The sequence below is a fragment of the Cyprinus carpio genome, unplaced genomic scaffold, assembly GCF_018340385.1.
Source record: "Cyprinus carpio isolate SPL01 unplaced genomic scaffold, ASM1834038v1 S000006749, whole genome shotgun sequence".
Lineage (NCBI taxonomy): Eukaryota > Metazoa > Chordata > Actinopteri > Cypriniformes > Cyprinidae > Cyprinus > Cyprinus carpio.
The window spans coordinates 346,444-373,536 of record NW_024879348.1 but is presented as its reverse complement, the minus strand read 5'-3'; the positions used below and the strand labels follow the sequence as shown (position 1 = coordinate 373,536).

Sequence of the window (27,093 nt, the reverse complement as noted above, 5' to 3'; positions counted from 1 at the left end):
GTAGCCATTCCAGCAAATGTGCCTGACAGGACATATCACTAGAGTGCGGGTTTAATGGTACGATCTACCTGCCGTGAATTCACTCGTTGTGGTTTTTTTTTTTTGGAGGTAACGGTAGATAAACAACACACAGACGTGAATTGAGTGACCGTTGACGTTGTGTACGTGGGGTTATAGCCGCCGCGATGCTGGGCAAAGACAACCTTACCTTTGCTCACAGACATGTCTTTCAAAATTGCAAAGGCTGCAAGGTATTTTGACATCCCTTTCTAGTAACAGTCTCAGTTTAACAACTTGCTGTTATTGTTTCATACAGTCTAGTTTTGACACACCGTTCAAATTAAGGTTACGCTCAAGATACGCTCTTTGCTAACGAGCGATGCTAGCTATATTAGGGATCATAAAACGTGACCAGTGCGCCTCACGGAGATAAAATATCGTTACAGCTCTTTTTTCTGTTTTTGCGGGATGACTGGATATACACACTAGATTCATATTTTGTTATGCCATGCATTGGTTGGAATGTTCTTTCGAGAAATGTGACCGGTTTTCCTTTTGCTTTATTTTTGTGGGGACATCAGCGAATTCAGGATAAATATCCGAGCGACCATGCTGTTGCGTACGAAGGGAGGGCTTTGATCGCAAAGTATGTGAACGCCGTTCTGGACCGCTGTTAAGGTGAGCAACTTGTTAATTAATTCCATATTTAAACTGCTGTTTTAAACGAGGTGCTTGGTTTACTAAGACATCTGTCAAAACAAGTGAGGAAAATGCAGTGTTTTGATGCATGAAATGTAGCGCGAGAGCTTTGTTGGTTGTCGATAGTAACTTACATAATGCTGTTTCGGAAATGTTGCGGTTTTGAGCACTGAGTGTTACGTGTTCATTTGACAGAAACTAACCATTAGTAGCACCTGCGAGTAGATCATCATCATCATCAGTTAACCTCGCTTACAATAGGGTTCGTTGCACGTGCAAATTGCGCGCGCCTTTGCTCGGTTATATTTTTCCCATTGGAGCAGAGGTCTTGGGAAGTGTAGAAAGTGGTGTCTGGAGCCTTTGAGCCACCTTTGACCTCTGACACCGCTGTCAAGGAAACCAGAACTAAACTTCCCGCTGTTTGAGTGGAAAGGCGTGATTTGAGGCGTTTAGTTTGTGGTAGGAAAGGATCCAGCCAAGACGCATTGTGTTTGAAATATGAGTGCAGATTAATAGCAGATCACAATGCTTATCTTGTGTTAGAGCGTTTAGTTTCGTTTTGTGGTCCTTTCTGATGCGAAGTTGCGAGCTGGATGTTGTAACTTAGTAGATAAATGAATCGTTGGGAGATGTATGCACTCGTTGCCTGGCTTACAGTGGGACATTTAATATATGAATGGCATTTTTAGGTGAGAGAATAAATTAAAGTTGCATTTATTTATTTTTTTGTGACCGAGAGAACATGCACCATATTTAAGTATACCGTTCAAAATAAAGACTAAAATGATGAATTACACTAAAAATCACTTTGAGACCAGCTGGTTAAAAGTAATCACAAAAATGTCTAAAAAAAATAGTAGTTCACTTTCTAAAAAAAAAAATATGGAAGAAAAGAATCGCTACTTGTGTTTCATTGCAACTTTAATATGATGTGATCTTGTAGCTTAAATGCTGGTTTTGAAGAAGCATAGACGAACTATAACTTCATCCAAAAGGAAGAGTGAAAAAAAAAAAAAAAGAGGAGATGCTATTTGTCTGCTGTAAGGGCTCTACACCATATTTTTAATAGTTTTTAGATGTAGTTTGCCAATGCTTTTTCTTCTTGCCATCTAGTTACCCTCAGGCTCACTAAATCTAAACTATAACTCAACTCTCACTGCCTCCCAATTTGTCCTGCAGTGTGTTTTGGCTGGCTGGAGGTTGTGGCTTTCAGTGCTCGTAGAATAAACGCGGGCACGTAATTTCATAGAAGAAGAAAGACTGTGTAAATACACAGAGATAGTATAGTATGTATCTGTGCTGCCAAAACAAGCATAGATTAAAGAGTCGTGAATGACAGGTGCTGAAGGAGCGTGGATGGAGGAGGAAGCAGAAGAATCACTGACTTGAGCGTTTCCTTTTTGTTTGCTGATAAATTTACTTTGATGTTACACAAAGAAAACATTTGCTATATCTGGACACACTTGTATGTATGACGTATGATGCTTGCAACGCCAAGAGCATGGGTTCGATTCCCATTGCTTCAGATGCATAAATGCAAACTTAAAGTGTTGGATTGTTGCAAACGAAAGCATGCTGCAATTCTTTGTCCAGCTTTCCCCTCAAGACTTTTCTCTCAGCCATTTTACAATACGAGGTAGCATTTATATTTGGCATCTTTTCCGCAAAGAGAGGAGGGAAGAGAGAGCGAATAACACAGAAAAGAGAAGCGGAGTACAACCCAGAGCACTGAGGAAATAGGGGAATGATTGTCACTAAGGGAGGGACGGACCAGGGAAAAAAGATGGAGGGAGGGAGCGCTGGGGTAATGTGTTTTCGATTAGCAGGAGCACCACGACTCTAGTTTGACCGCTGTACTGTTAGGATTTCCAAGTGAGTGTTAGAGGGAGACTGAATGAGTGAGAGGACGAAGAGAGTGACAGAACGGGGGTGAAAGGGTAGGTCGTGCAGAGAACAAGAGAGGTGTGATTTTTTGGATGGCCGTGTGTGAAACGTGAAAGGGCGAATGGCAGAGACAGGGCGTGTTTAAGTGAAATGGGGTGAGTAATTATAGTAAACAGTGAGAAGTGGGAGTAGAGAGAAGGAAGGCAGGACTCCAAGTTCTGGAGCGTGGTTTATAGTTGTGGTGATTTCACAGAAAACGACTTTCTCAATATAAAAGACCACCACTAATGAAACAACACTCCGTAAAATGGCTCTTGGAGCTTTTTCTCGTGCCGAGCGCTAAACGGCCGTGTAGCGTTCCAATGACCTAGGCGTTCTTAATAGACTTGTGTAATCTTTAAACCTTGGCTCTCAGCGGGGCGTAAAGAAACTGTCCGCTTATGTTGCTCTACCCTCTGTTTTTTCTTTTCTTTCCTGGTCTTTCATTCACTCTGCGCTTTTCTGATTGGCAGTCATAAAAGGGCTCGGTAAGGTGACTGGATCCTCTGTCTCCCAGAGGGCCCTTTATGCTGAGGTCACTGCTCGGACTCGCCTCTCAATGACTTGACCCTCAGAAAGCACCTGTGGTCGGTGCAGTACTAAATTACTCAGTGGCCCTTTGTTTTGGACGTGTGTAAGGGGCATAAGGTTACTTTTGTCAAGCCCCCAGTACTTTTTTTGTGCATTCCTTTTATAAACCAGGTCAATTTATTAGAAAGGCGATTGTAAAAAAAAAATAAAAAATTGTTTGTTAACTTTATTGCTGTAAGAATATTGAAAGGCTGGTTCACATAAAATTCATATTCCAAAATAATTTCAAGTCCTTGTGACTAATTTCTTTCTGTGGCATACAAGGTGATGTTTTGCAAAAAGGTCTTGGTCATTATGGGACTGGGGCTGGACTTCAAAAAAGTAGTGTAAAAGTGGTTGATACGCCACCTTGAAATGAAACATTGAGTGTTTACATGTACAACAAAATGCTGATAACTATCAAAAATCAGTGTTATCATACATAGCTAACACTAGAAATCCTTATCTCCAGTTTTGATGAAAAGGTAAACAGATGCATTGGAACGTTGAATTAGTCTACTGGTTAAAGTGCTGAGCCCAATAAAACAGATGGACAAAAATGCTTTTTGTCAAATTGTTTATGAATTTTATCTGGTAAAATGTGTTTACACGATCTTACATGTTGTTGTTGTTGTTGTTGTTGTTGTTTTTAAAGTATTATTCTTGTAAAATTGTGCATGTGATCGTTTGGATATTAGTGACTAGCCTTTCTGTGTCCTTAGTTGGATCATTCAAAGTCGTATTTGTGGTGGTGATCCATGTTTGCAAAGCCATTCTGTGTTAATAATTAAATTAAAGGTTAAGGCTGTCTCAGAAGTGTGGCTAATTTGTCTTTTGGTCGTAACACCCCCTCTCTTGTCTTTATCTCCTCAGCTTGAAGGTGAGAGGGCTGGGCACTTGGGAAGGGACGACATTGCGTCTACCAAACAAGGATTTTTTCCAACCTCTGCTTTCCCCCCTTCCCCTTCCCCTCCATTCCACTTCCTTTTTCCTACCTGCCATCTGCACAGTTGTCCAGTACCTGCCTATACCTGCAAGTGAGAACATACTGTCCCACTCAAGCCCCCCTTGTTCCCAAAATCACCAATGGATCAGAGGACACAGGGGGGACCCTCTACGCCACCCCCGCTCCCTGCCAACGCCCCTCCAGCAGAACGCGAGAAAGAGGGAGTAGGAGGAAAGAAGGACGATGAAGAGGAAAAGAAAAAGCGAGAGAAACCAAGAGATGGGGCACAAAGTGAAACTTGCGGTGCTGAAAGTGGGACAAGTGACCAGCAGCAGCAACAGCAGCAACCCACTCAGTTCTCGGTCAAAGAAACCAGTTACTCTGAGGGCAATGTCAAGCTCAAGATAGGCCTACAGGCCAAGCGCATGAAGAAGCCTCCTAAAATACTGGAGAACTATGTGTGTCGCCCAGCCTTCCGAGCCACTATAAGACATAGTGGAGGACGAGGTGGAGCGCGTGTTAATCGTGGGGCCGGAGTCAATGATGGGAGCAGCCACACTTCTAGCCCAGGTCGTGGAAAAGAAGGAGAGAAAAGCCCCTCTGTCAGCCGAGGAGCACCTCTATCATCTAGCGCTCCTGCTGCTGCATCTCCCTCACCTTCTCTTCCTCCTCCCGTTTCCACCAGCCCAGTCACTCCTGTGAATGGAAGTGCTCCAGCAAAAAGGGTAAGGTTGTTTAACTTCTCACAAAGCATTTCTTAGATGTCTAAGACATTGTAAATAAAGAAAGAGATTAGATGAAATTACACAACATGCAACCCAACAGTGACACGACTGAAAGGTCTAGACAAACTCAAATGACCCTCTTATTCTACTTTCCTTTCACTTAGCTAATGCGGTTTCATCAGATAAACAAGCTTTGCAAATCTTGCCATGTTTTCTTTCTCACTCTTCTCTCTTTCGGTCATGTAAACATAAATTTTCTGGCATTTTTTGTTTGTTCCACATTTCTCTGTATTGTAACTATACTTTTCTGTCTGATCCAGGGCACTCTGCTGTTCAGTCTTTTTTTGTTTCTTCAAATTTCTTTGCCTTGATTTTATGCCATAATATCTTGTAACCCTATTTCGCTGTAACTTTTCCCCTCCTCTGTTTCACACACATCTTTCCTTTCTCCTCCCATCTCCCTATAAAATCATTATGCTGTTTTATTGATTTGGAGGGAAAAAACAAGTAATGTTCCAAAATTCAATCCATAAACAGTGGCATAAACATAAAATTAGATAAGCCTATTTTGGTAATAACTAGGTGAAAAGGATTTTTGTCACACTTTTGTCATTATTTCAATATATCATTATTTTTTTGTGTTCCATGATTTTTCATATTACATTGAATTAGAGGTATGTAAAATTATTTTCATTGTTTTCTTCTATTTATATGCATAGGCTCCTCCAAAACTTGCCTGTAAGTCTGAGGGAAAGGCTGATGCAAAATCTGTTGCGTCTTCAGAGAGACCCCTTAATCTTCATCGCCCCATGACAGAAAGCAAATCACCCTCCTCTGGAAAGAAAAACCATGTTCCACAAACCAACTCTGCTCCTGCCCCATCGCCACCAACAATGCCCCCAGCTGCCACACCACAACAGGACCCCAAAACAGATGGTATCTTAACTCCTCAGTACAATTTTCCTGAGGGGCAGAAAGAACAAGAAAGGGGAATTTCTGCCTGGGGTACTCCTACAGTAACTGAGAAGCTTGCTCAGCTCATAGCTACATGCCCGCCTTCAAAGTGCCCTAAGCCAAAAGTCCGGAAGGTGTCACCAGCTCCAGCACACAGTAGCTCGCCTCCCTTAATTTCTAATCTGCAGCGACCTGAACGGGCTATGGCTAATAGGAACACCTATTCCAGGGCGGTTCACCTTGCCCCACCACCCCCGGTTTCACGGCCTCCAGGTCGCCCTTATGGGTCCAAAAATAAGGACAGTATCCTGGAGAAATTTTCTGGCACCTCTGGAAAAGACGAATCAGATGGAATTTCAAAAGGGGTCACCAGTAGCAACAGCAGCACAACCACCACCACTAGTACTGCACTGTCTCAAAATAGTAGTCGCTTGACGACAACATCCACAAGTAATAGCACTGACAACAGTACCACCAATGGAATGAAATCTCAGTCTCGTCTTGGGCATTGCCCATCTCATTCTTCCTCCACGGCTTCTCTTTCATCACCATCCTCTTCCTTAGAAAGAATAGGAAGTACAGGCTGTCACATGGGTTTGCCAGGCTCACTAGCCTCACGGCCTAGAGCAAGCCCCTCCCAAATAGAGGACTTTACTGAGAAAGACAAAGAGCGTGACCGAGACAAAGATACGGACAGTCCCAGAGATTTAAGTAAGGGCTCCACACCAGCAATGCCAGGGAAGCAAGATGCTAAAGAAAGGTGTTCTTTGCCAGCTCCTCGAAGTGAGCGGGGTAAGAGCTCAAGCCCAGTCAAACGTAGTCCCAATCAGGAAAGTCGTGTTAGTGGGGTACCAAGTCCTGCTGAGTCCACCAAATGCACTAATTCACCTTCATACCCTTCTGGTGCCAGCAGGAGCCCACCACCACTGTGCGACGACACTGGGGCTCTATCTCCTGCATCACCAACTGAGCAGGATTCAAAGCCTCTTAAGAAGCGGCGAGGACGACGGCCTCGCTGGACGAAGGCAGTGAGTCGCACCCACAAGACATTACATGAGGCTACTTCTAACCATCAGAAACCAATGCCATCAGTGTTTTCCTCCTCATCCCCTACTCGGCAAACTGTGGAATGGACTCCCACTGGTAATTCCATGTCCCCTGTTGCTTCAGAATTTTTTGATTCTTCACCCAAGAAGAGGGGACGGCCTAAGTCCAAAATGCCTCGGTTAGATGCACCAGCACGTGGCCACACCCCAAACAAACTGGTACCCTCAAAAGTCTACTCCAGTCTGTTCAAATCTAAGGAAGAGCAGGATCCCCCTGTTTTGCACCCTGAAGTGGACTTTAATCCACCTAAACCCATGCAAAGAAAGCGAGGGCGACCCAAGCGTTCGCCACCAAACCTTCCACAAGAAACCCAGCCCCCAACACTTGCTCCTGAGTCAGGGGATACTTCAGTAGGTGAAAAACCTTTTCGTAATAAGGGCAATGGGCAGCTCATTATGAAGACGATTATAGGCAAGATTAATAAAATGAAGACAGTAAAACGGAAGAGGCTTCTGAGCCAGATACTGCTTGGGCCGAAACCAGGGACTGAGCAGGAAAGCTCCAGAAACAGCGGAGCGCCGGGGGCTGGGGCTGCTACAAAACCACGGTCTTTATCATCACTTGCTGCTACATTTGGGGGCAAATCAGGACCCCAGATCAATGTTAGCAAAAAGGGGACAATATATATGGGTAAAAGGAGGGGTCGTAAGCCAAAAACATCAGCTAATCCCTCCCCAGGTGCCCCAACTCCCCCTCCTGAACCTTTCTTATCACCAAACACTTCTTCCCCACACCATCATCACCAGTCACAGACCTTGCAACACCAGTTGCCTCCATCTGAGGTGTTCCCTTCCCCATCACTCTCGCAGTCAAGTGGGGGCCAGAGTCCCATTAGTGATGCTAGTTTTGTTGAGCCTGGCTCAGTGCATTTCTCATCCCACCCACACTGCAGCCATTCCCATCAGGGCCACCACTCATTCTCCTTTCCCCCACCTACTTTTTCAGCCCCCTCTGCTCGCACTGTAGCAAGCTCCTCATCATCCACAGCAAACCCATCTCAAAAGAAATCTTCTTGCCGGGGTTACCACCATCACCACCACCACTACCGGCAGAACTACCATTATCAAAAGTTTTCTCCTCCAAGGCCACTATTGCCCACGTCTCCTGCTCCTCTTAGTGAGCTGAAGGAGGCCACACCTTCCCCAGTCAGTGAATCCCACAGCGAAGAGACGGTACCCAGTGACAGTGGCATTGGGACAGACAACAACAGCACCTCAGACCGTGGGGAAAAGGCTGGTAGTGCAAGTGGCTTAGCTGGTGTAGGGGTCTCGCAGGGTATGGCAAGTGGACTCTTAATGCCTGGTGTCATAGGTCCAGCCATGGGAGCTGGAATGGGGCTTTCTTCGAGAGGTAGAAGGAGGCACTCATCTTCAGTTCACTTGGAACATCCCTCACCTACACCCTCCCCACTTGGAGCAAGGGCATCACCTGATACAAGAAGACCGCACCCAGCTGCCCCATCTCCTGCTTTGGTTGGACATAAAGAGAAGCACAAGCATAAGTGCAAACGACGTGGACATGGCTGCCCTAGCTATGACAAACTGAAAAGGCAAAAGCGCAAACGCAAGAAGAAGTATCTGCAGCTGCGGTCACGTCGGCAAGACCCAGACTTTTTGGCTGATTTGGATGAGATCTGTGTGCAGCTCAGTGAAATACGAATTGGTCATCGCACACCTACACTTCGTTTGGGTAGCAGTTTGGGTCTGGGTGCTGGGGCAGCAGGCCCAGGCCGTGGGTCTGCCTTGGGAAGTGCCAGAGCCAGCAGCAGCCTTGGAGGTGGAACCAATCCCCCACCACATCACTATCTACATAGAGACCTCTTGCCCACAATCTTCAGGATCAATTTTAGTGGATATTATTCACCCCACCCAGCCTACCCATGTGATTCACTTCATTATGTCCGTAAGCCAGATCTTAAAAAAAAAAGAGGGCGACCACCTAAGCTCAGAGAATCTATATCAGAAGTACCTTTTGTACCTGGTTTAGGTTTTCCCCTCTCCAGCGGAGGTTTCTATCACCCTTCTTACGGTGTACCATACTCTTCTGCCCCATTGGGACTTGGCTACTATCGTGGTTATACCCCAGCAAGTGCCCTGTACCCCCACCCCCATCACCAGGCTCCCCACTCTGGCCCATCCCACCACGTTCATTCCCCTTCTTTTCCTCCACCTCCGCCCCCTTCTTATGTCCATCATCATCACCCCTCTCACTTGCTTCTCAACCCTTCAAAATTTCACAAGAAGAAACATAAGTATCTAGGTGGTGGTCGTTCATCAGTACTCTATCCTGCAATGTCGTCCGAGCTGTCATTTGGCTGGCACCACAAACACAAGCATAGGCACAAGCACCGTGATCGCTGTGGGGAAGAAGAGGGTGATGATGTTGGTGGAGTTGTAGGTAGCATTGGAGGCAGAAGTGGAGGAGGTGAGGGGTTGGGGGTCGGAAGAGGTGAGCGAGGGAGTGTAGAGTCCCTGCAGCGTTGCAGGTTTGGCCGAGATGGCTCTGCTGACTCCAGTGCTAACAAACAGGCAGCTTCTGCCAACTCCCCTTCCTCTTCCTCCTCATCTTCAGCAGAACGGTACAAGCGAAAAGAAGCTTCTATGTCTTGTCTGGGGCCTTCGCGACTGTCTTTGGGCAGCGTGAGTCGGGGGCATCATCCAGTTGACTCTTGGTTCAGGATGGGAAGTTCTGAAACAGATTACTCCAAACTCTCTAGAAACCAATCCCTTTCTGGGTCTGGTGCATTCTGTGAAGGACTTGTGCAAAATACAGTCGAGTGCTCAGAGAGTGATGAAGAAGATGCTGCCTCCCCTATTGAGGAGGCAGATACCAGCCACCACACCAACTTGTTCACATCTGCACTATCTCGAACCTCCCTCAAAGGGAGTCGCAGCAAAAAAGGTGGAACATCAGAGAGCCCTAGTCGGTCACGGTTGGATCGGACAGTGAGAAGGGATCGTTCCACATCTGCAGAACGAAGAGAGATGGGTAAGTGAGAAATCTTACAAACTAATGCTGATATTGTGAAGGTTACTGGACATGCAGTACGTATGTGCAACGGTAACGGTTTACATTACAACCATGCTCTGTTCAGTAATGTCCTTACATTTTTTTACATGTTGTTGTCAAACAGCGGAATGCAAATCTGGGCTTGAGCTTCCTGAGGTGACCCAAATTTAGTTTGACATTGTGAAGGTTGCAGAATTAATGCAGTGAAATGTAGTCACTCTCCAAATATAGTTTTACCTCAGCGTCCTCCATAATACTGTGCTAAAATTTTATTGGAGGCCACTTGCTTCAGTGCATGCCACAAATTTATGATTCTTTTCCAGTACTTCCTGTCAGTGTTCGGAATTGATTTCAGGGCCAGCTCATCAAATCAAAAACATTTTGCATGGTTTGTTTAAAGCGATTGATATGAGACTGGTTGAAGTTGCAGCTTGTCGTTAAAGGTCCTACATTATACTACCTAATCTACTAATGGCTAGTTCCAGCATTATTTCTTCTGCACTCCAACAGCTGTGGGATTCCAAATAGGCAAAATTTCTTCACACATACACACACCTGCTCAAATGTTACAGTGCTGAACAAGGTGAAACGGAGCAGTTTTCATAATAGAGCAGGCTCTCAGTCATGCTGGGATGGGTGGACAGTGTGTTTGTGTATATGTGCCCATGCATAGAGGGTCCCTAGTGAGATGGCAAAGTGTAGTATGTAATCCAGGATTAGAGCTCAGGACATGAGGTCATCCAACGGTCATTGACTGCACCATTAATTCACTGTAGCAGCGAGAGCAAGAAACTGATGAGAGAGTAAAAGAGGAGGATTAAGTGCTGGAGAAAAATGGGGCTGATAAAAAACAAGAATAAGACTAAGACTGTGAATATAGATGTGATTATGATTGGAAGGAAGTGTTGATTGATGAATTGGTGCACATATGTAGTGGTGCTTGCTAAGGCAGTCATTATGATGTGATTTCAGCAAAGCGCTAACCATAAGTATTAAACCCCAACTTGTAATACGTCTTACATGGAGAAATTGTGGAAAAAAAATACAATGAAATAGAAAGATATGGAAGGATGGTTTTGACTGATGGAAAGATAAGATGAAGAGAACATAATAGACTAGACTGTGTTGAAAAGTGAGTTAGACTGAGAGTAAGTTAATTAAAGGGATAATGGAGGATAAAGGGGAACACATTTAATGAGCCCCTGCACACATGAACACATGTAGCTGGTTTTTTGCTGAATCTGTGAGGCAGCTATTTTCAGCCACATCAGAATTTGGCTATTAGGAGATGAGTATCTTTTCTACACAATCTATAATCCAATTTATCTCCTCAACTCCCCTTTCTGTTATTCACCTGCTAATAAAAAAATGTCCAGTCAGTAATACATGCTGCTAACAGTTCTTTGGTAAACACCAAGTTTTATTTGATTTGATTTTTTTTTTTTTTTTTTTTCAGTCTTTTTGCCTTTTTTAATTTTATTTTTTAAAGGTTTTACATTGTGTTACACACATTACACGTGGGATGTTGGGCAATGGGGAGACTTCTGTTAATTGTTGTTCTAATTTGCTTAGTTTTTCAGCTACTCAACCCACCTCTTGTTTTAATATCACAGGAAATGTGTCTGGCACACATAACCGAGTTGGCCAATCCATTGTTCCTGAGGTTTCTGAGGGTCCCCATCATCGGCACCACCATCACCACCACCCTCCCCTATCCCTCTCACACTCTGCCTCTTGCCTTTCTCACTGCACTCTTGACCAGCCTGGAAGCGGCTCAGCTCTCCGGCCCTCCAGCCGCCAGGCTAGTCCCTCCACGTGCTCCTCCCAGCCTGCATGCTGTCGTGACTCCCCACCTTCGCATCACTCCCATCGGCCCCCTCCCAAAAACAACCTGCATCATGTCAACAAGATCCTTCGTGCAAAGAAGCTCCAGAGGCAAGCACGCACAGGAAACAACATGGTGAAAAAACGAGGTCCGGGCCGTCCCCGCAAGCACCCGCTACCCTCGCCTTCCCCGTCGCCCCCACCACAGACTTCTGAACAAGAGAACCACCCTTTACCTGAAAGGCACAGAGGAAGTGGGCTTTGGGAGGGAGACACCGTGGTTGACGTCATTGAGTCTGTAATACAGAGTCAGCGCAGAAAGGGAGGCAAGAGAAAACGCTGGGAAAGGGAGACAGAAGGAGGCGATGAAGAAGAAGAGGAACCGGCGGAGGAAAGAGAGGGAGAGGAAGAAGAAGAACGACCAGCTGCTAGAGAGGAAGATGTGATGGCAAGAGCTAGAACAGAAGGAGGGAGGGGATGGTTGACGCAAGAGGAAATGCATTGTTTTCGCAGGTATGTGGTGCAAAATATGCAACTGTTCAAAATGTATGGTTTTTTTTTTTTTTTTTTTTGGAAGAAATTAATACTTTTATTCAGCAAGGATGCATTAAATTGATCAAAAGTGACAGTAAAGACATTTATGTTATAAAAAGATTTCAAATAAATTCCATTCTTTTGAACTTTTTATTTATAGAATTTTTGTATTAAGATTATTTCGGTTTCCACAAGTTGTACAACTGTTTTCAATATTGATAATACGTAATTGAGAACCATATCACCATATTAGAATGGTTTCTCAAGTATTAATTTACACTGAAGACTGGAGTAATGGCTTTGAATGAACAGGGATCAGCATAAATATTATACATCGCGTGACATCTCCAAAACCTGTTTAAAATCAACATGAAATCAAAATCAACCAGTTTTTGTCCCTTAAAACATCTCTGCCTCCATAAGCTTCTGTAAAATCAAATTTTACATTCCTTTTTACATTCCTCCACACCTTTAATGCTGCTGTAATGGTCAAATCAATTTAATGTTGACTTAAACACCACAAAAGTCTTAGGCCCAGTTTCACAGACAGGGCTTAGACTAAGCCAGGATTAGGCCATAGTTTAATTAGGACATTTGAGTTAAATTTTTTTGACATGCCTTTGAAAAAAACATTACTGGTATGCATCTTAAGTCAAAACAAAGGCACTGATACATTTTAAGATCAGTCAGTGCAAATTTCTTTCAGTTGTAACAGCTCAGAATTACATTTTCTTCTGGGACTAGCATTAGAGGCTGATTTATATTTCTGCATCGGACCTACGCCGTAGTCTTTACGCCGTAGGCTATGCGTCAGTTTTCATTTATATTTCTGCATTGTTGTCTGCATCGACGTGCAGTACACGTGCAAACCACTAGTATGCAATGTCCACGGGAATGTTGCTGGTGTAACCCGCAGTACCACGACAAAAGACGAAGAAGAAGCGGCTCGTCGGAGAATCATTATAGCCGTGACGGCGGCAAATAAATATCAAATCATTAAATCATTATTTAAACCTACAAAAGGAGACAAAAACGGAACAGGAGAAGATATGGCATTCTTTCAGTCTCCACAAGGACTTGTACCACGGTAGATCAACATTGTTTGTCGCAGACAACTACTGATGTATAATGCTACGTAGTATAATAAATGAAAAAACGCTTGTTCTTTGCTTTGTTTTATTTTATATAAGAAGGTGTAACATTAAAATGTATTAAAGTGCACATAAACACACACAAAACTCAAGCACATACGGAGGGAGGGATTGTAGCAGACCAATCACAGCGCTTGCTGTCCGCGTAGAATTGACGCGCTGTTAGATTTTTGCACGTCAGCCTACGGCATAGACTATGTGTGCTACGCACTACCTACGATGTAGCTACGATGCAGAAGTATAAATCAGCCTTAAGCCTTGTCGGTGAAACCGGGGGTTAATCTCATAATAAATTACTGCTTTTCTTTGCAGCGCTCTGGAGGGAAAACCTGATGGCCAATCCTCCCCAGAGCGCACAGGCCCTACTTCGGTGGAGCAAGCCCCAAACCCAACAGTGACCAGTCAGCGGGAGAAGAGAGTTGCTAGACCACCCAAAAAGAAGTTTCAAAAGGCTGGGCTTTACTCTGATGTGTACAAGACTGATGAGTAAGGATGAACAGATTCATCAAGCCCGTCTTATTATCTAACATTCACATACCCGGAAAATAAACTTAACCTGTCTCCATTTCCCTATCAGTCCTCGCAGTCAGCTACTACAGCTAAAGAAGGAGAAGTTAGAATACACTCCAGGTGAACATGAGTATGGCCTTTTTCCTGCCCCCATTCATGTTGGTGAGTTTTTCATTTAACCTTAGCTTGCAGTTGTGTTGTAATAATCTGCAGATTTTGACATGCATCACTTAATTTAGCTCTGTATCTAATTGCAGTTTGGTAGACAGTTTGATTTAGGATTAATTTTTCAACATAACGGTTTTAAAGAACTATTATTTCAACGAGTAAGCTTGTGGACTTGCTGGTATACAGTTTTTATTGTCATTTCTAACCAGTTCATTATGTATGGCCCCATGGGCAATCAGGCTGATTAATTATGGTTTATGAGTTATGAGGTGATTAGTTGATTCAATATTGGAATGGCGCAGCCTCAAGTGAAAGGACAAAGAGATTGAATTAATAACTGCTATTTGTCTTCGGTGTTTGTCCAGGGAAATACTTGAGACAGAAACGCGTTGATTTCCAGCTGCCTTATGACATCCTGTGGCTTTGGAAACATGATCAGGTAACTCCTTAAAACCACATCTTTCTCTGAGTTGACAGCTGCATTTGTCATTTATGTTTTTTGCTACAAAATCGTTTTATTAATCAGTATTTTGGTCTTGGTTTCCAATAAACATAATTTAAACAAGATACATTTATTTGTAGGATAATAATATTATCATCTTTATTATTAAGTTTATTATTAAGTTTTCAAAGTATATATATTTTATTAAGTTCATTTTTCTTCCCTCCATTGGCAAATGCTTTTCCCCCTGGTATAAGCATAAATCTAACAAAATGTAGTAAGGTTTATGCTACTTTATGAAAAATATTTTGCCAAAGGGGTAATATCAATAAATTTACTACAGGATGTATTTTCTGAAAACAAGTTTTAATATCTAAACTGATTTGAAGTAGTTTAATCCATGTACCTAAGGATACATCTTTGTTCTTTGTAGCTCTACAAGAGACCTGATGTGCCTCTCTACAAGAAGATCAGATCCAGTAAGGAGATTTTCATTAGTTTTTGTCACTACCCATAAGCTCAACAACTCTGTAGAGCAGAACATGCTTGTCTTTCCATAAATATACTGATTTGACAGGACTGGGAGTTGCAGATTACTTCCTGACTATCCTGCTCTCATTTTTGTACACTTTGTGTTTTGCATGTTTGCAAATGTTTGAAACGAATGCATTCATATTTTCCCTCTTAGATGTCTATGTGGATGTGAAGCCTCTTTCTGGCTACGAAGCCACTACCTGTAACTGCAGGCTGCCTGAAGACCACAGTGAGAAGGGCTGTCAGGATGACTGTCTAAACAGGTAAGAGGCGTACTTCTTCCCAGCTTACCCATTAGTGCAGCTGTGGATCCCATGGTTTTCTTATCTCCGTCTGCCTCAGGATGATCTTTGCTGAGTGTTCTCCAAGCACATGTCCATGTGATGACCAGTGTGATAACCAGCGTATCCAAAGGCATGAGTGGGTGCAGTGCCTCGAGCGCTTCCGGGCTGAAGGGAAGGGCTGGGGGATTCGAACCAAGCAACCCCTACGTTCCGGCCAATTCATCATCGAGTACTTGGGAGAGGTGGTCAGCGAACAGGAATTCAGGTTAGCCTCATTTTGGCTTTAAACATGAAGAGAGAGATACTTCAATTAGTTTTAACATGCAACAGTTTGGTTAATTCCAATTTAATGTGAAGCTCAAAATGCAATGTATAAACCTTTTCAGGAATTAAATTTGTTTGTTGTATTTTTTTTTTTTTTCAGTTTTATGTTGCACTGAGTATATATATATATATATATATATATATATATATATATATATATATATATATATATATACATTTTTTTTTTTTCTCTTTTTTTTTTTTAAGCAGAATACTGCCACAAATTCAGAGCAAAATCACATCTACAGAATCGCAAACCATTGGAACATATCTGATGTTTAATTCAGCTAGAAATACAATATCTTAAAAAAATAAAAAATTTAATTAAATTTAATTATTAGTGTTGATTTAAAACTAAGCACAAAATTGCACAAAGATATAAGCATTTAAAACATTTAAAAGTCACCGCATCACTGCAGCTGCCATTAGAAGTCGCGGTTGCTATAGAAACAAGTCAGCATTCTGAGACGTGCGCTTAGGACAGTGCATGCGCACCGGCTGATCTAGCCTGGATAATACACTTTTTATAACTCTATTTGAGCAAAATAAACAACATTTAAGATCCAGTTGTTGTCAGGTCTTATGAAGCAAAACGATTGGTCTGTGCAAGAAACTGAACTTATTTATAGCATTGTTATTTTTTTAAATAAATTTTTAATTTTTTTTTGCGTTTTTGACTTCATGATGATAGCACAGTTTAGAGTTGACAGGAAGCGAAGTGGTAGAGCGAGAGAGGAGGGCAAGATCGGGAAAGGCTTTTAGTTTAGTTATACTTGATTGAATGTTTGATCTGCTATTCTGAAGAATATTATCATATATTCAGCAAGTCTGTTTTGTGTTTAGGAGTCGCATGATGGAGCAGTACTTCTCCCACAGCGGCCACTACTGTCTGAACCTGGACAGCGGCATGGTCATCGACAGCTACCGCATGGGCAACGAGGCTCGCTTTGTCAACCACAGCTGCGAGCCCAACTGTGAGATGCAGAAATGGTGAGTGAAATAAAACCGTTGATGAGTCACTGAAGGAGTACGGTAATAAAATTCCATCAGCTTCTGATGTTCTGAATCAGAAAGGTCATTTTTAACGATGAGTCACTGGGGACGTGGACGACCACAAGTACTGAGTGAGCAATGACTTTATCCTTTAGAAATTGCTGTATTATGAGCAAACCATAGTCATGTTGAACAAATTAAAGAGGAAGAGGTCACTGCTGTCTGAAGGATTATATATTAACAACAAGATTGTGAACTCAAGATCCAGGGCAGTGACCAACATCTGCTTGGTACCGTAACACAATTACACACACATTAGGCGTTGGTGTTCACACATAGTCCACAGAAAAATTTAATCTCTTCCATCTCTGGCTCTTGTCTACGTTTTTCTCTTTCACACACACATACACACATTAAAAACTGAGCTTGTAGGCTGGATGGTGGCAGATCATCCATCTTGTCACAGAAGAGCGATTATCTGTAGCTTGTGTTTTAGGGTGGGGGACACAGCTGTGCTGCCCAGTGGTTAGCTGTTAGAGCACACCCACACACCCCACATCTGTGGCAAAATGGCCTCATTCTACCTTATTGCATAATGTACAACTCAGCCTAGTTGTTCAATATTAAGTCCAGAATGCTTTGTCGCTTGAGTTCATTTGCTTTCAAGGCTCAACATTTATATGCATCGTAGCTACAATATATTAAAACAGTAAGACAGACAAGGAAATTGATCAAAAGTGACAGTAGATGTTTACACTGTTGCAAAAAATTACATTTCAAATAAATCCTGTTCTATTGGGTTTTGTATTCATTGAGGAGTCCTGAAAAAATGCATCACGGTTTCCACAGAAATATTAAGCAGCACAACTGTTTTCAGTGTTTCCTGAGCAAGAAAACAGGATATTAGAATGATTCCTGAAGGATCATGTGACACTGGAGACTGGAGTAGTGGTGCTCCGCAGCAATCTGTATTATTGCTTTAGAAACTTGACTAAGGTTGAGTTGAGTTTAAATCATCAGCCTGTCTGTCTGTCTTTCTTTCAGGTCGGTGAATGGAGTGTACCGTGTTGGTCTGTTTGCTTTGAAAGACATCAACAGCGGAACAGAGCTGACATATGACTACAACTTCCACTCCTTCAACACAGAAGAACAGGTACGCTGGAAGAGTTGCAGCCACCCGTATCCTTCATGTCAGGAACGTGCCTGTCTGAAGCATGTACATACATGTGCACAGTGTGTATGTATGCAGCTGTGTTTTGTAGCGGATGCTTGTACTTCATTCGTCCAGATCGGTGGTGTTGATTCAGTCACTCATAGCCACTTAATAATTTCAGCCAGAGTTTAGAAGACTTGAGATTTTTTTTTTTTTTTTTTTTTTTTGTAAGCTTTTATTTTTATTTGTTTATTTAATATTTCACATTAACAAGGATGATTACCTCTGATAGTTTTTTTTTTAACACTTTAACATCAGGTTTTTGATATGCTGGTGGATTGGACCTGTAGTAGATGTTTAACATTTTCCTCTTGCTTGCCAAATGATAATGTTTTTCTCTGCTCTTGTTGCTATGCAGCAAGTCTGCAAGTGTGGCTCAGAGGGTTGCCGTGGCATCATTGGCGGCAAAAGCCAGCGAATCAATGGGCTGCCTGGGAAAGGGGGCGGATCAGGGGGCGGAGCCCGGAGGCTGGGAAGACTGAAAGAGAAACGCAAGTCCAAGCACTCACTGAAGAAACGGGTATGACACAGTTCATTCAGTAATGATGCACTACTATTGGCTACACTAGCTGCAAGTACAACATTTTCCTAATGCAAAACCATTATTTTTTATCGGACCTTTAAGGAGGAAGAGTCCAGTGACAGTAGCAAGTTTTACCAGCACCTTTTAATGAAGCCTATGTCAAACAGAGAGAGGTAGGATGCCATCACACACTGGTTTTAAAGGGTCATATTTTACACTCTTTACCAGTCAAGGATGTTTTTGTAACAAAAACAGTCATAATTTAATTTTACATTTGGCACATTGAAATAAACGGAGTGACTTTATAAGAAACGACCTCTGAAATAATAGACCGATCTCTCACACTCAGACATCCTCAGCTGGTTTCTTGTTTAATTTAGGAACTTTGTGCTGAAACATCGAGTGTTCCTGCTGCGGAATTGGGAGAAGATGCGGGAGAAACAGGAACTTCTGAAGCGAGAGGGCGAGAGAGAGCGAGAGAGGGAGAACAGTGGTCTGTCTCTTTACACACGCTGGGGAGGAGTCATCCGCGATGATGGCAACATCAAGTCAGGTGTGTGTGGACGTGCACAATTCATCAACTTGATCTCAAGTTTGGCATTATTCTGCTTTGAGTCTTCAGGTAAATGTTGGACGATTAGCATTGAGTGTTGCTTTTTTCCAGATGTATTTCTGACTCAGTTCTCAGCGCTGCAGACGTCACGCTCTGTGCGCACACGCAGACTTGCGGCAGCCGAGGAGAACACGGAAGTTACACGCACTGCACGCCTGGCACACATCTTCAAGGAGATATGTGACATGATCACAAGCTACAAGGGTAAACAGACACTAATTCATTCACACAAACACTATCATACTTAAAAAAAACAAACAGCAGTATTTGCTATTGATCTTATTGTTGGCAGTCACTTTAATGACTGCATAATAATTAATATTTATTATGCAAAGCAAGAAGCAAAGGTTGTAATCATGGTGTAGACATTGATTTTGACATTTGTAGTTTGTGAGACAGTCGGTTGTCTAGACTGCAATCGGTTGTGAACGTATTACCAAGTGCTGACACTCATTACTTGTTTTGATGGAAATCTCATTTTAAATGATTTAGTTATGCAAAATTCAATTAGTTTGTTATGTGATCCTGCAAAAGCTTTGATTTTGATTTCATCTAGAATGTTGATTCTAGTTTCTGTCTTATTGTAGTGCATTTTTGTTTTACTGAGTGTCATGAGACTTACTTTAAATTAAACACACTGTATATGACATGCATTCTCACATAATCAGTTGCTTTCTTGTTCTTTAGATTCATCTGGTCAGACTCTTGCTGCTCCGCTGCTTAACCTGCCTTCTAGGAAGAGGTGAGAACAATATAATGTTCTTAGTACAGATTTTTTACTATATAAATATAATATTTGGTGAAGTTTAAGGATCTACAAAGGTTGTCAGTGACCTGCAGATATGGTTATTATAACATTATGAGGTAATAATAAGTGCAGTGAGAACAATCAAAGATGTGTCTTATGGTCACTGTAACATCTTCATCCTTCATGGCAATACTTACTTTTTGTGATTTGTCCATATGCAACAACAGGAACGTACAGTACTATGAGAAGGTCACCGATCCGCTAGATCTCAGTACTATAGAGAAGCAGATCCTCACTGGGACACTAAAAACCGTCGAGGCGTTTGATTCGGACATGCTGAAAGTGTTTCGTAATGCTGAGGTTAGTCCCACTTCTCTTATACTCATTGCTCTTAAATAGGGATATGAGTAATTTTATTTCATTGTAACAATATATCAAAATATAGTTATTTTTGCTTTAAATAAGGTCTTTACGGTATCAAAAAGTTTGATGCTATGGAAATTTCACAATTCTTGTGACCAGTTTCAGTATCACAAAAAAAAACTAATATTAGCCTATTCTAAAACAAAAAGCTTACTGAAGTAAACAGTCAGCGATTTAAAATAAGAATAAGAAACTAATTACAAGCAATAGAACAAAAAAAAAAACTACAGTAGAACAAATAAATAAGAAATATCACATTGTATAAAGAAATCAAATGTATAAAAACACTGCATATTCTTCACTGTGTAAATTAATTTATTTTTTTATTAAAGTTACAAAAGTGATTTTGTCAAGAGCAGTGAGAGATTATAAAAATTATTAAGAAATATTAAAGAATAAGGACAAAGATGACTATCTTATATTTTTACAGTTAATTGGACATTTCGAAATCACTTCAAAGTATCTTCTCTGGCATATTCTGCATTACATTCCTTAATTTGTCTTGTACTTTTTCTTATTCTCAACAGAAATATTACGGCCGTAAGTCTGCTGTGGGTCGTGATGTGTGCCGGCTGAGGAAGGCGTACTACGGTGCACGTCATGAGGCTGCTGTTCAGATTGATGAGATTGTGGGCGAGACGGCCAGTGAGGCCGACAGCTCTGATTCGCTGGAGAGAGACCACACCCACCATCACCATGATGGAGGAGGCAACCATGACAAAGACGATGATGTGATCCGCTGCATCTGTGGCATGTACAAGGATGAGGGGCTCATGATCCAGTGTGAGAAGTGCATGGTATGTGCTCATACTTAAGATTAGGGATTTGAATCCCTAATCCCCCTGTTTAGGAGAGCTCTATGGCATTTCTCTTCAGAGTGACCAAACTAAAGATTTTTACCCGGTAGACTGTAAAATTGGCAAGGAGTGATCAGATTTCATATCTAGGTAAATGAATATTAAAGAGGCTTGGGAATACAGTCTTTTGACTATATATATCTCTTTTTATTAGTTACAGAAGTGATAAGTCAAGAGCAGTGAGAGAGATTTTCTCTTTTGTTTGATTAACGTGAATGACAGGCAGCAGGAATATTAGACTGCTGTCATTTTAAGAGCTGCCTGAATCCAATATACTTTTACATGTTTTCTTTCACAGCTGTTCGCTTCACTTAAGACCTATTGTGTTTATGAAGATACTTGCAAAGATGGGCATTTTGTCATATATAAGTGTGTTTATTCAAAAAAAAAAACACTTGTTCAGTACACCTGTGCTCTATGAGCGCTGTATTCATGTGCGCGCGCCCCTCTCTGACGCAGCACTCAGAAACAGTCTCTCAGACAGCGTGTGCATGAAGTGAAATTAGTTCTTTTTTGCTGCTGATTGCAATTCAAGGGCTTAAAATAACTTGTTTGTGAAATTTAAAAATGCAATGCTTAAAAACGCATGCAAACATTAATTTTTCGCTAACATTCAGCGACACAGCAACCACAACGTTACATAAGCGTGTAACCACGATAGAGACAATAGTCCAAAATCTCTACCAGTTAACCATGTCTAAATTTGCTATGTGATTTTTTTATTTTTTTTATTTTTTATTTAATATTTCGACTTAGCTTTTTTTTTTTTTTTTTTTTTTTATTTTTAGTTTTATTTTTTTTAGTAAGTCTAAATTTATTTTTATTTAGGTTTGTTTGTAAAGATTTATTTTTTATTTCCATTTTTGTTTTTTTTTTATTATTTATAGTTTCTTTTATTTCTACTTCATTTCAGTTACCAAAAAAATATATTCCGTACTTTTAGTTTTGGGTACCAATAAAAACCACAGGCTAATATATTAATTGAATTATTCATTATTCTATCATTATTCATGTTGTTTGTGTAATGTGTTGTGTATTGATTTGAAACCATGTGTAATTGGGGGGGAAGTAAAGGTAATCGTATCTATCTCTCTGTTCCTGTCCTGTCCAGGTGTGGCAGCACTGTGATTGTATGCGATTGGAGGCCGACGTGGAGCATTATCTCTGTGAGCAGTGTGACCCTCGTCCAGTGGACAGGGTATGTGACCTTTCAGTCTGTGTAACTTTACAATTCTTTCTTCCTCTCTGACTATGTTTAGCACGGACATATGGTCTCTTATCACAACATTTTAAAGGTCAGCCCAGGATAAGATCTACTTCGTCATTCAGGAAGTTTGGAACTTTTGAAAGCTTTGTTTGGGTGTTTGTCTTTTATGCATTTCTTGTCATGTTTCAACAGGAGGTCCCAATGGTGCCCCAACCCAGTTATGCCCAGTCAGGATCCATCTATTATATATGCCTGCTTCGTGATGACTTACTATTGCATCAGGGTACGTGTGTGTGTGTGTGTGTGTGTGTGTGTGTTTGTGAAATGAAATCTGCACTACTGTTCTAAAGTTTAGGGTCAGTATTTATTTATTTTTTTTAAATAAATTAATACTTTTGTTCAGCATTGACACATTATATAGATAAAAGACAAAGATATTTATATTTCAATTTATATTTCTGATTTTGAACTTTCTGTTTATCAATGAATCCCCAAAAAGTAATAAGCAGTACAACTGTTTACAACTATTGATATTAAGCAGTACAACTATTGATCAGAAGAAATGTTTCTTGAGTGGCAATTTGTAATATTTAAATATTATAATATTAAATTTAAATAAAAAACAGTTATTTAAAATTGTAATAATATTTCACAATATTACTGTGCTTTTGATCAAATATATGCAGTCTTGGTGAGCATGAGACAATTTTCAAACATATTTTTAAAAACTTTTATTTTGGCTCTAATATGTTTAGGTTTATTTATGTTTGTGTGTGGCTCTTGCAGGTGACTGTGTGTACCTCATGAGAGACAGCAGACGCACTACAGAAGGCCAGCCGGTGCGTCAGTCATACCGTCTCCTGTCTCATATCAACAGAGACAAACTGGACATCTTCCGTATTGAGAAACTCTGGAAAAATGAAAAGTGAGATTCACTACACTTATTACACTCAATAAATTCTAAATTTGCTGCTTATTAATACTTAGTAAGGTGTTAAAATTAAGGTATTGATAGGATTAACAGCTAGTTCACCCAAAAATGAATATTCTGTAATTAATTACTCTCATTGTCGTTACAAGCCCTGTAAGACCTTTGTTCATCTTTGGAACACAAATTCAAAAAAGAAAGTGAAAGTTGTGACTTTTGGCAAGTATGGTAACCCATACTCGAAATTGCTCTGCATTTAACCAATCCAAGTGTGCACACACACAGCAGTAAGGAACACACACACACACACACACACACACACACACACACACACTTGTGAACACACACCCGGAACAGTGGGCAGCTATATATCCAGCACCTGGGGAGCAATTGGGGGTTCAGTACCGTGCTCAAGGGCACTTCAGCCATGGTTATTGAGGGAGAAAGAGCACTGTTCATTCACTCCCCCACCTACAACTCCTGCCGGCACTGAGACTCGAACCTGCGGCCTTCAGGTTACAAGTCCGATTCTCTAACCATTAGGCCACAGCTGCCCCCTAAGATTACGATATTTTTTATGAATTCCAAGAGCTTTCTGACCCCCCATAGACAGCAACGCAACTACCAAGTTCAAGGCACAGAAAGGTAGTAAGCACATCGTTAAAAAAGTCCATGTGACATCATTGGTTCAAGCCTCATATTATGAATCTACAAGAATACTTTTTGTCCGCAAAGAAAACAAAAATAATGACTTTATTCAACAATTTCCTGCGTCAGCAGCACCAAACGCTTGCATCGTGGTACCCTCATGAACATGTGGCAAAGAAGGAATTGTTGAATAGAGTACCACGACTGCAAAGTTTGGTGGTTTGGTGCTTGCTAACGCTAACAGGACAGGAAGAGAAGGAGGAAGAGAAGGAATTGTTGAATAAAGTCATTATTTTTCTTCTAGCTTCGTAATATTAAGGTTGAGCCACTGATGTCACATGGACTATCTAGAGCCCGATCGATATATCATTTGCCAATATTATCGGCCAATATTATCGGCCGATATGAGGCTGTCGCTGATTGGTATATATAATTTTTTTTTTTTTATGCAACAATATATAACGCAGATAAAATGCTTTGAAATGGTGTAATTAGTTTGTCCAGCAGAGCGCGCTCCATTGTTTGCTACTGGACCTGGATGAAACGCTTTAAAGCTTAAGTCTAGGGAAAGCCATTGAAAATTTGAACGGCCATATCGCCGTAATGGCAAAGCAAATCTGCACCAAATTCGGGGGATCCCTTCAGCTCAAGGAACCCTCTCGAATGCGAATTGATTGTACATCTAAAGGCCCTCTTTCAAATGAGACCACCCCCAACGTCGATAGCCCCCGGGGTTCGGGAGTTACAGGTGGTTAAATTTGCAGCCCGGCGCCAAAAGATATAGCGATCCCGTGGGGCTACCAATGCACGGAGAATGGCGTTCGAGAGGGCTCCTCGAGCTGAAGGGTTTCCCCGAATTTAGTGGAGACCACCAGCGTGATTTGTTCGAGAGATAGTGACAACCAGTCAACACTTTCACTTCAGTAAGGAGATCTCTCGTTCAGGCAGAATTCAAAAGTGCTGCATAAAGTGCCCTGCGAAGTGGAATTTACATGTAATTCCGCCATGATTTCCAGTTCCAAGGGAACGTACACGTTACATTCAAAAGGGCGTTAAAGTGGGCGAGACGTGAATTTTATATTGTATTTTATTTACAGAGGTATATTATGCAAACACTTCATACTTCTCTAGTAAGTTTCGTCTGTGTGTGAAGACAGTAGCACAAATCCATGAAATGAATGTTCCAAAGTTAAATAAACTTAAACAGAATAAAGTTGAATGGAATTGAATTGAATTAAAGTAGAATACAACTTCAACTTTACTTATGTCGACTCATTTTGGATAATGAAGTTTGTTAAATTGTTAAAATGCCCTTGCCCTCCATTACATATCTCGTTCGTATTCAGTACTTATTTACACTCTTGATTCAGAATTAAGCATCGACATTCCTGTTGACCATGGAACAACATTGCTATCATCCTAATGTTCAGTGTAAAGGTTAGGCTCAAGCTTAAACAAAGGTCTTTCCTCTCCTGTCAAAAGCTTCTGGTTGTAGATGTGGGATTGTTTGAAAGGAATATGTCTTCACTAAATCCTTGCCAATGCTTGTTTCTTTAATAAAAAATGCATGGACGTTAGATTTGATCTCGGCTCACTTTCTCTCTCTTTAGAGGTGAGAGGTTTGCCTTTGGTCATCACTACTTCCGTCCCCATGAGACGCACCACTCTCCTTCCCGCCGCCGCTTCTATCATAACGAGTTGTTCCGAGTGCCTCTGTATGAGATCATACCGCTGGAGGCGGTGGTGGGAACATGCTGTGTGTTGGACCTGTATACGTACTGCAAGGGTGAGACATTCACACATACAAAAGTTTTACATAAACAAATCAACAGTGAGATCCAAGAAATGCACTGAACCAGGTGTTACATGCTGAAAACCACCATACGCTTTGCATGCTAATGCCTGATGCTCTCGCTAATGGATTCAGGGTCGTTCCGAAAGGGGGTAAAGGAACAGGACGTTTACATCTGCGACTACCGGCTGGATAAATCAGCACACCTGTTTCTACAAGATCCAACCGCAAACCGGTACCCAGTGTGCACCAAGCCCTATGCGTTCAACCACTTCCCCAAAAGACTGACACCGAAGAGGGACTTCTCAGTGAGTAGTTGTATAAGCTAGGAATCTCACAAAACTGAGTAAAAGACGTGAAAAAATAAGGATTTTTAGAACCCAAGAAGATATATTTTTTGCATGACAACATATAACGTAATATCTACAATTACATGTACATTTAGTCATTTAGCAGACGCTTTTTACCAACTTACAAATGAGGACAATTTTTCAGATGTATTTCCAAGAAAAAAAACATTCTTATATTCGGGTCAGTATGGTAAAGTATGCCAGTTTTCTTCCACTCACACTCACACTTTTTCTTTTCTTTTTTTCTCTCTCTCTATAGCCTCACTATGTGCCGGATAACTACAAGAGGAACGGCGGCCGCTCTGCCTGGAAGAGCGAGCGGCCCAAAGGTGCATCAACCTGTGATGAAGAGCCCTCCCCCAGCGCGTCATGTGACCGGCTGCCTGCTGGCTTCTCGAGAGATGGGGACGAGGGGATGGAGGGGAGAGGAGCGGAGGGAGAGATGGAGACCACTCAGGAGGACTCCAGCGCCCCTGTTCCCCAGCTCTCCACGTCACAGGAAAGGAGGACAGGTGGGGAGGAGGAAGACATAGATGAAGAAGAGGAGGGTGAAGAGAGGAGAGAGACGGACGAGGCCTCCCGAGAGAAAGGAGGAGGTGGAGGAGCGCGGGATGCATTGGATGCCCCTTGCTCTTCCTCACTCTCCTCTTCACCTCTTCATCTATTGCCATCCTGAAGAAGGGAAGCACAGAGAGAGAGATTGAACAAATTCTGCTCGACCTGCTGCACCGGGCGCCCAGCAAGAATGGTAAGAGACCAAATATTTATTTAACCAAAAGGCTTTAGTTACATTGCATTCCTTAGTTGCATTTTTGATGATGTTGTAAAATCCTCTTTATTGTATGGCTTCATTTTTCTCATTGAGTCTCATTCTTTGTTGCTCCAAACACAAATGCTAAATGCTCTTTTGAAAGGAGAGAGGATTTATTTGAAAAGAAGTTTACTGAATGGTGTTCAAATAATTAGCTAATTATGCAAACTATATTACATTTATATCACAGATTATTATTTTTTTATTTTTTTATTATAAGTGTGAATTTGGTCAATCATTTGTTATTTTATTCATATTTTGCTGTTTTAGATGACTAATTATA

General features: G+C 41.6%; 1 protein-coding gene across 1 annotated transcript; it reads left to right on the top strand.

Annotated features, from left to right (window-relative positions):
* Nucleotides 1-210: 210 nt before the first annotated feature.
* LOC109111952 (histone-lysine N-methyltransferase ASH1L-like) lies at nucleotides 211-26,675 on the top strand. The gene is made up of 26 exons (XM_042755793.1): nucleotides 211-251; nucleotides 582-678; nucleotides 4,066-4,863; nucleotides 5,583-9,912; nucleotides 11,547-12,270; nucleotides 13,755-13,928; nucleotides 14,020-14,114; nucleotides 14,486-14,559; nucleotides 14,996-15,041; nucleotides 15,251-15,359; nucleotides 15,439-15,645; nucleotides 16,548-16,694; nucleotides 17,742-17,850; nucleotides 18,269-18,430; nucleotides 18,536-18,606; nucleotides 18,814-18,986; nucleotides 19,098-19,250; nucleotides 19,734-19,788; nucleotides 20,022-20,154; nucleotides 20,745-21,014; nucleotides 22,186-22,272; nucleotides 22,474-22,564; nucleotides 23,068-23,206; nucleotides 25,468-25,643; nucleotides 25,785-25,957; nucleotides 26,259-26,675. The coding sequence occupies exons 3-26, from the start codon at nucleotides 4,279-4,281 to the stop codon at nucleotides 26,673-26,675; spliced, it is 8,700 nt and encodes a 2,899-aa protein (XP_042611727.1). The 5' UTR covers nucleotides 211-251; nucleotides 582-678; nucleotides 4,066-4,278.
* The last annotated feature ends 418 nt before the right edge of the window (nucleotides 26,676-27,093 follow it).

What these genes read in the sequence shown, in the direction of transcription:
- LOC109111952 (XM_042755793.1), top strand. Translation starts at nt 4,279, where the DNA reads ATGGATCAGAGGACACAGGGGGGACCCTCTACGCCACCCCCGCTCCCT. An exon ending in CCTATGTCAAACAGAGAGAG is followed by an intron (nt 18,607 to 18,813) that starts GTAGGATGCCAT and finishes TGTTTAATTTAG; the next exon opens with GAACTTTGTGCTGAAACATC. An exon ending in AAACTCTGGAAAAATGAAAA is followed by an intron (nt 23,207 to 25,467) that starts GTGAGATTCACT and finishes CTCTCTCTTTAG; the next exon opens with AGGTGAGAGGTTTGCCTTTG.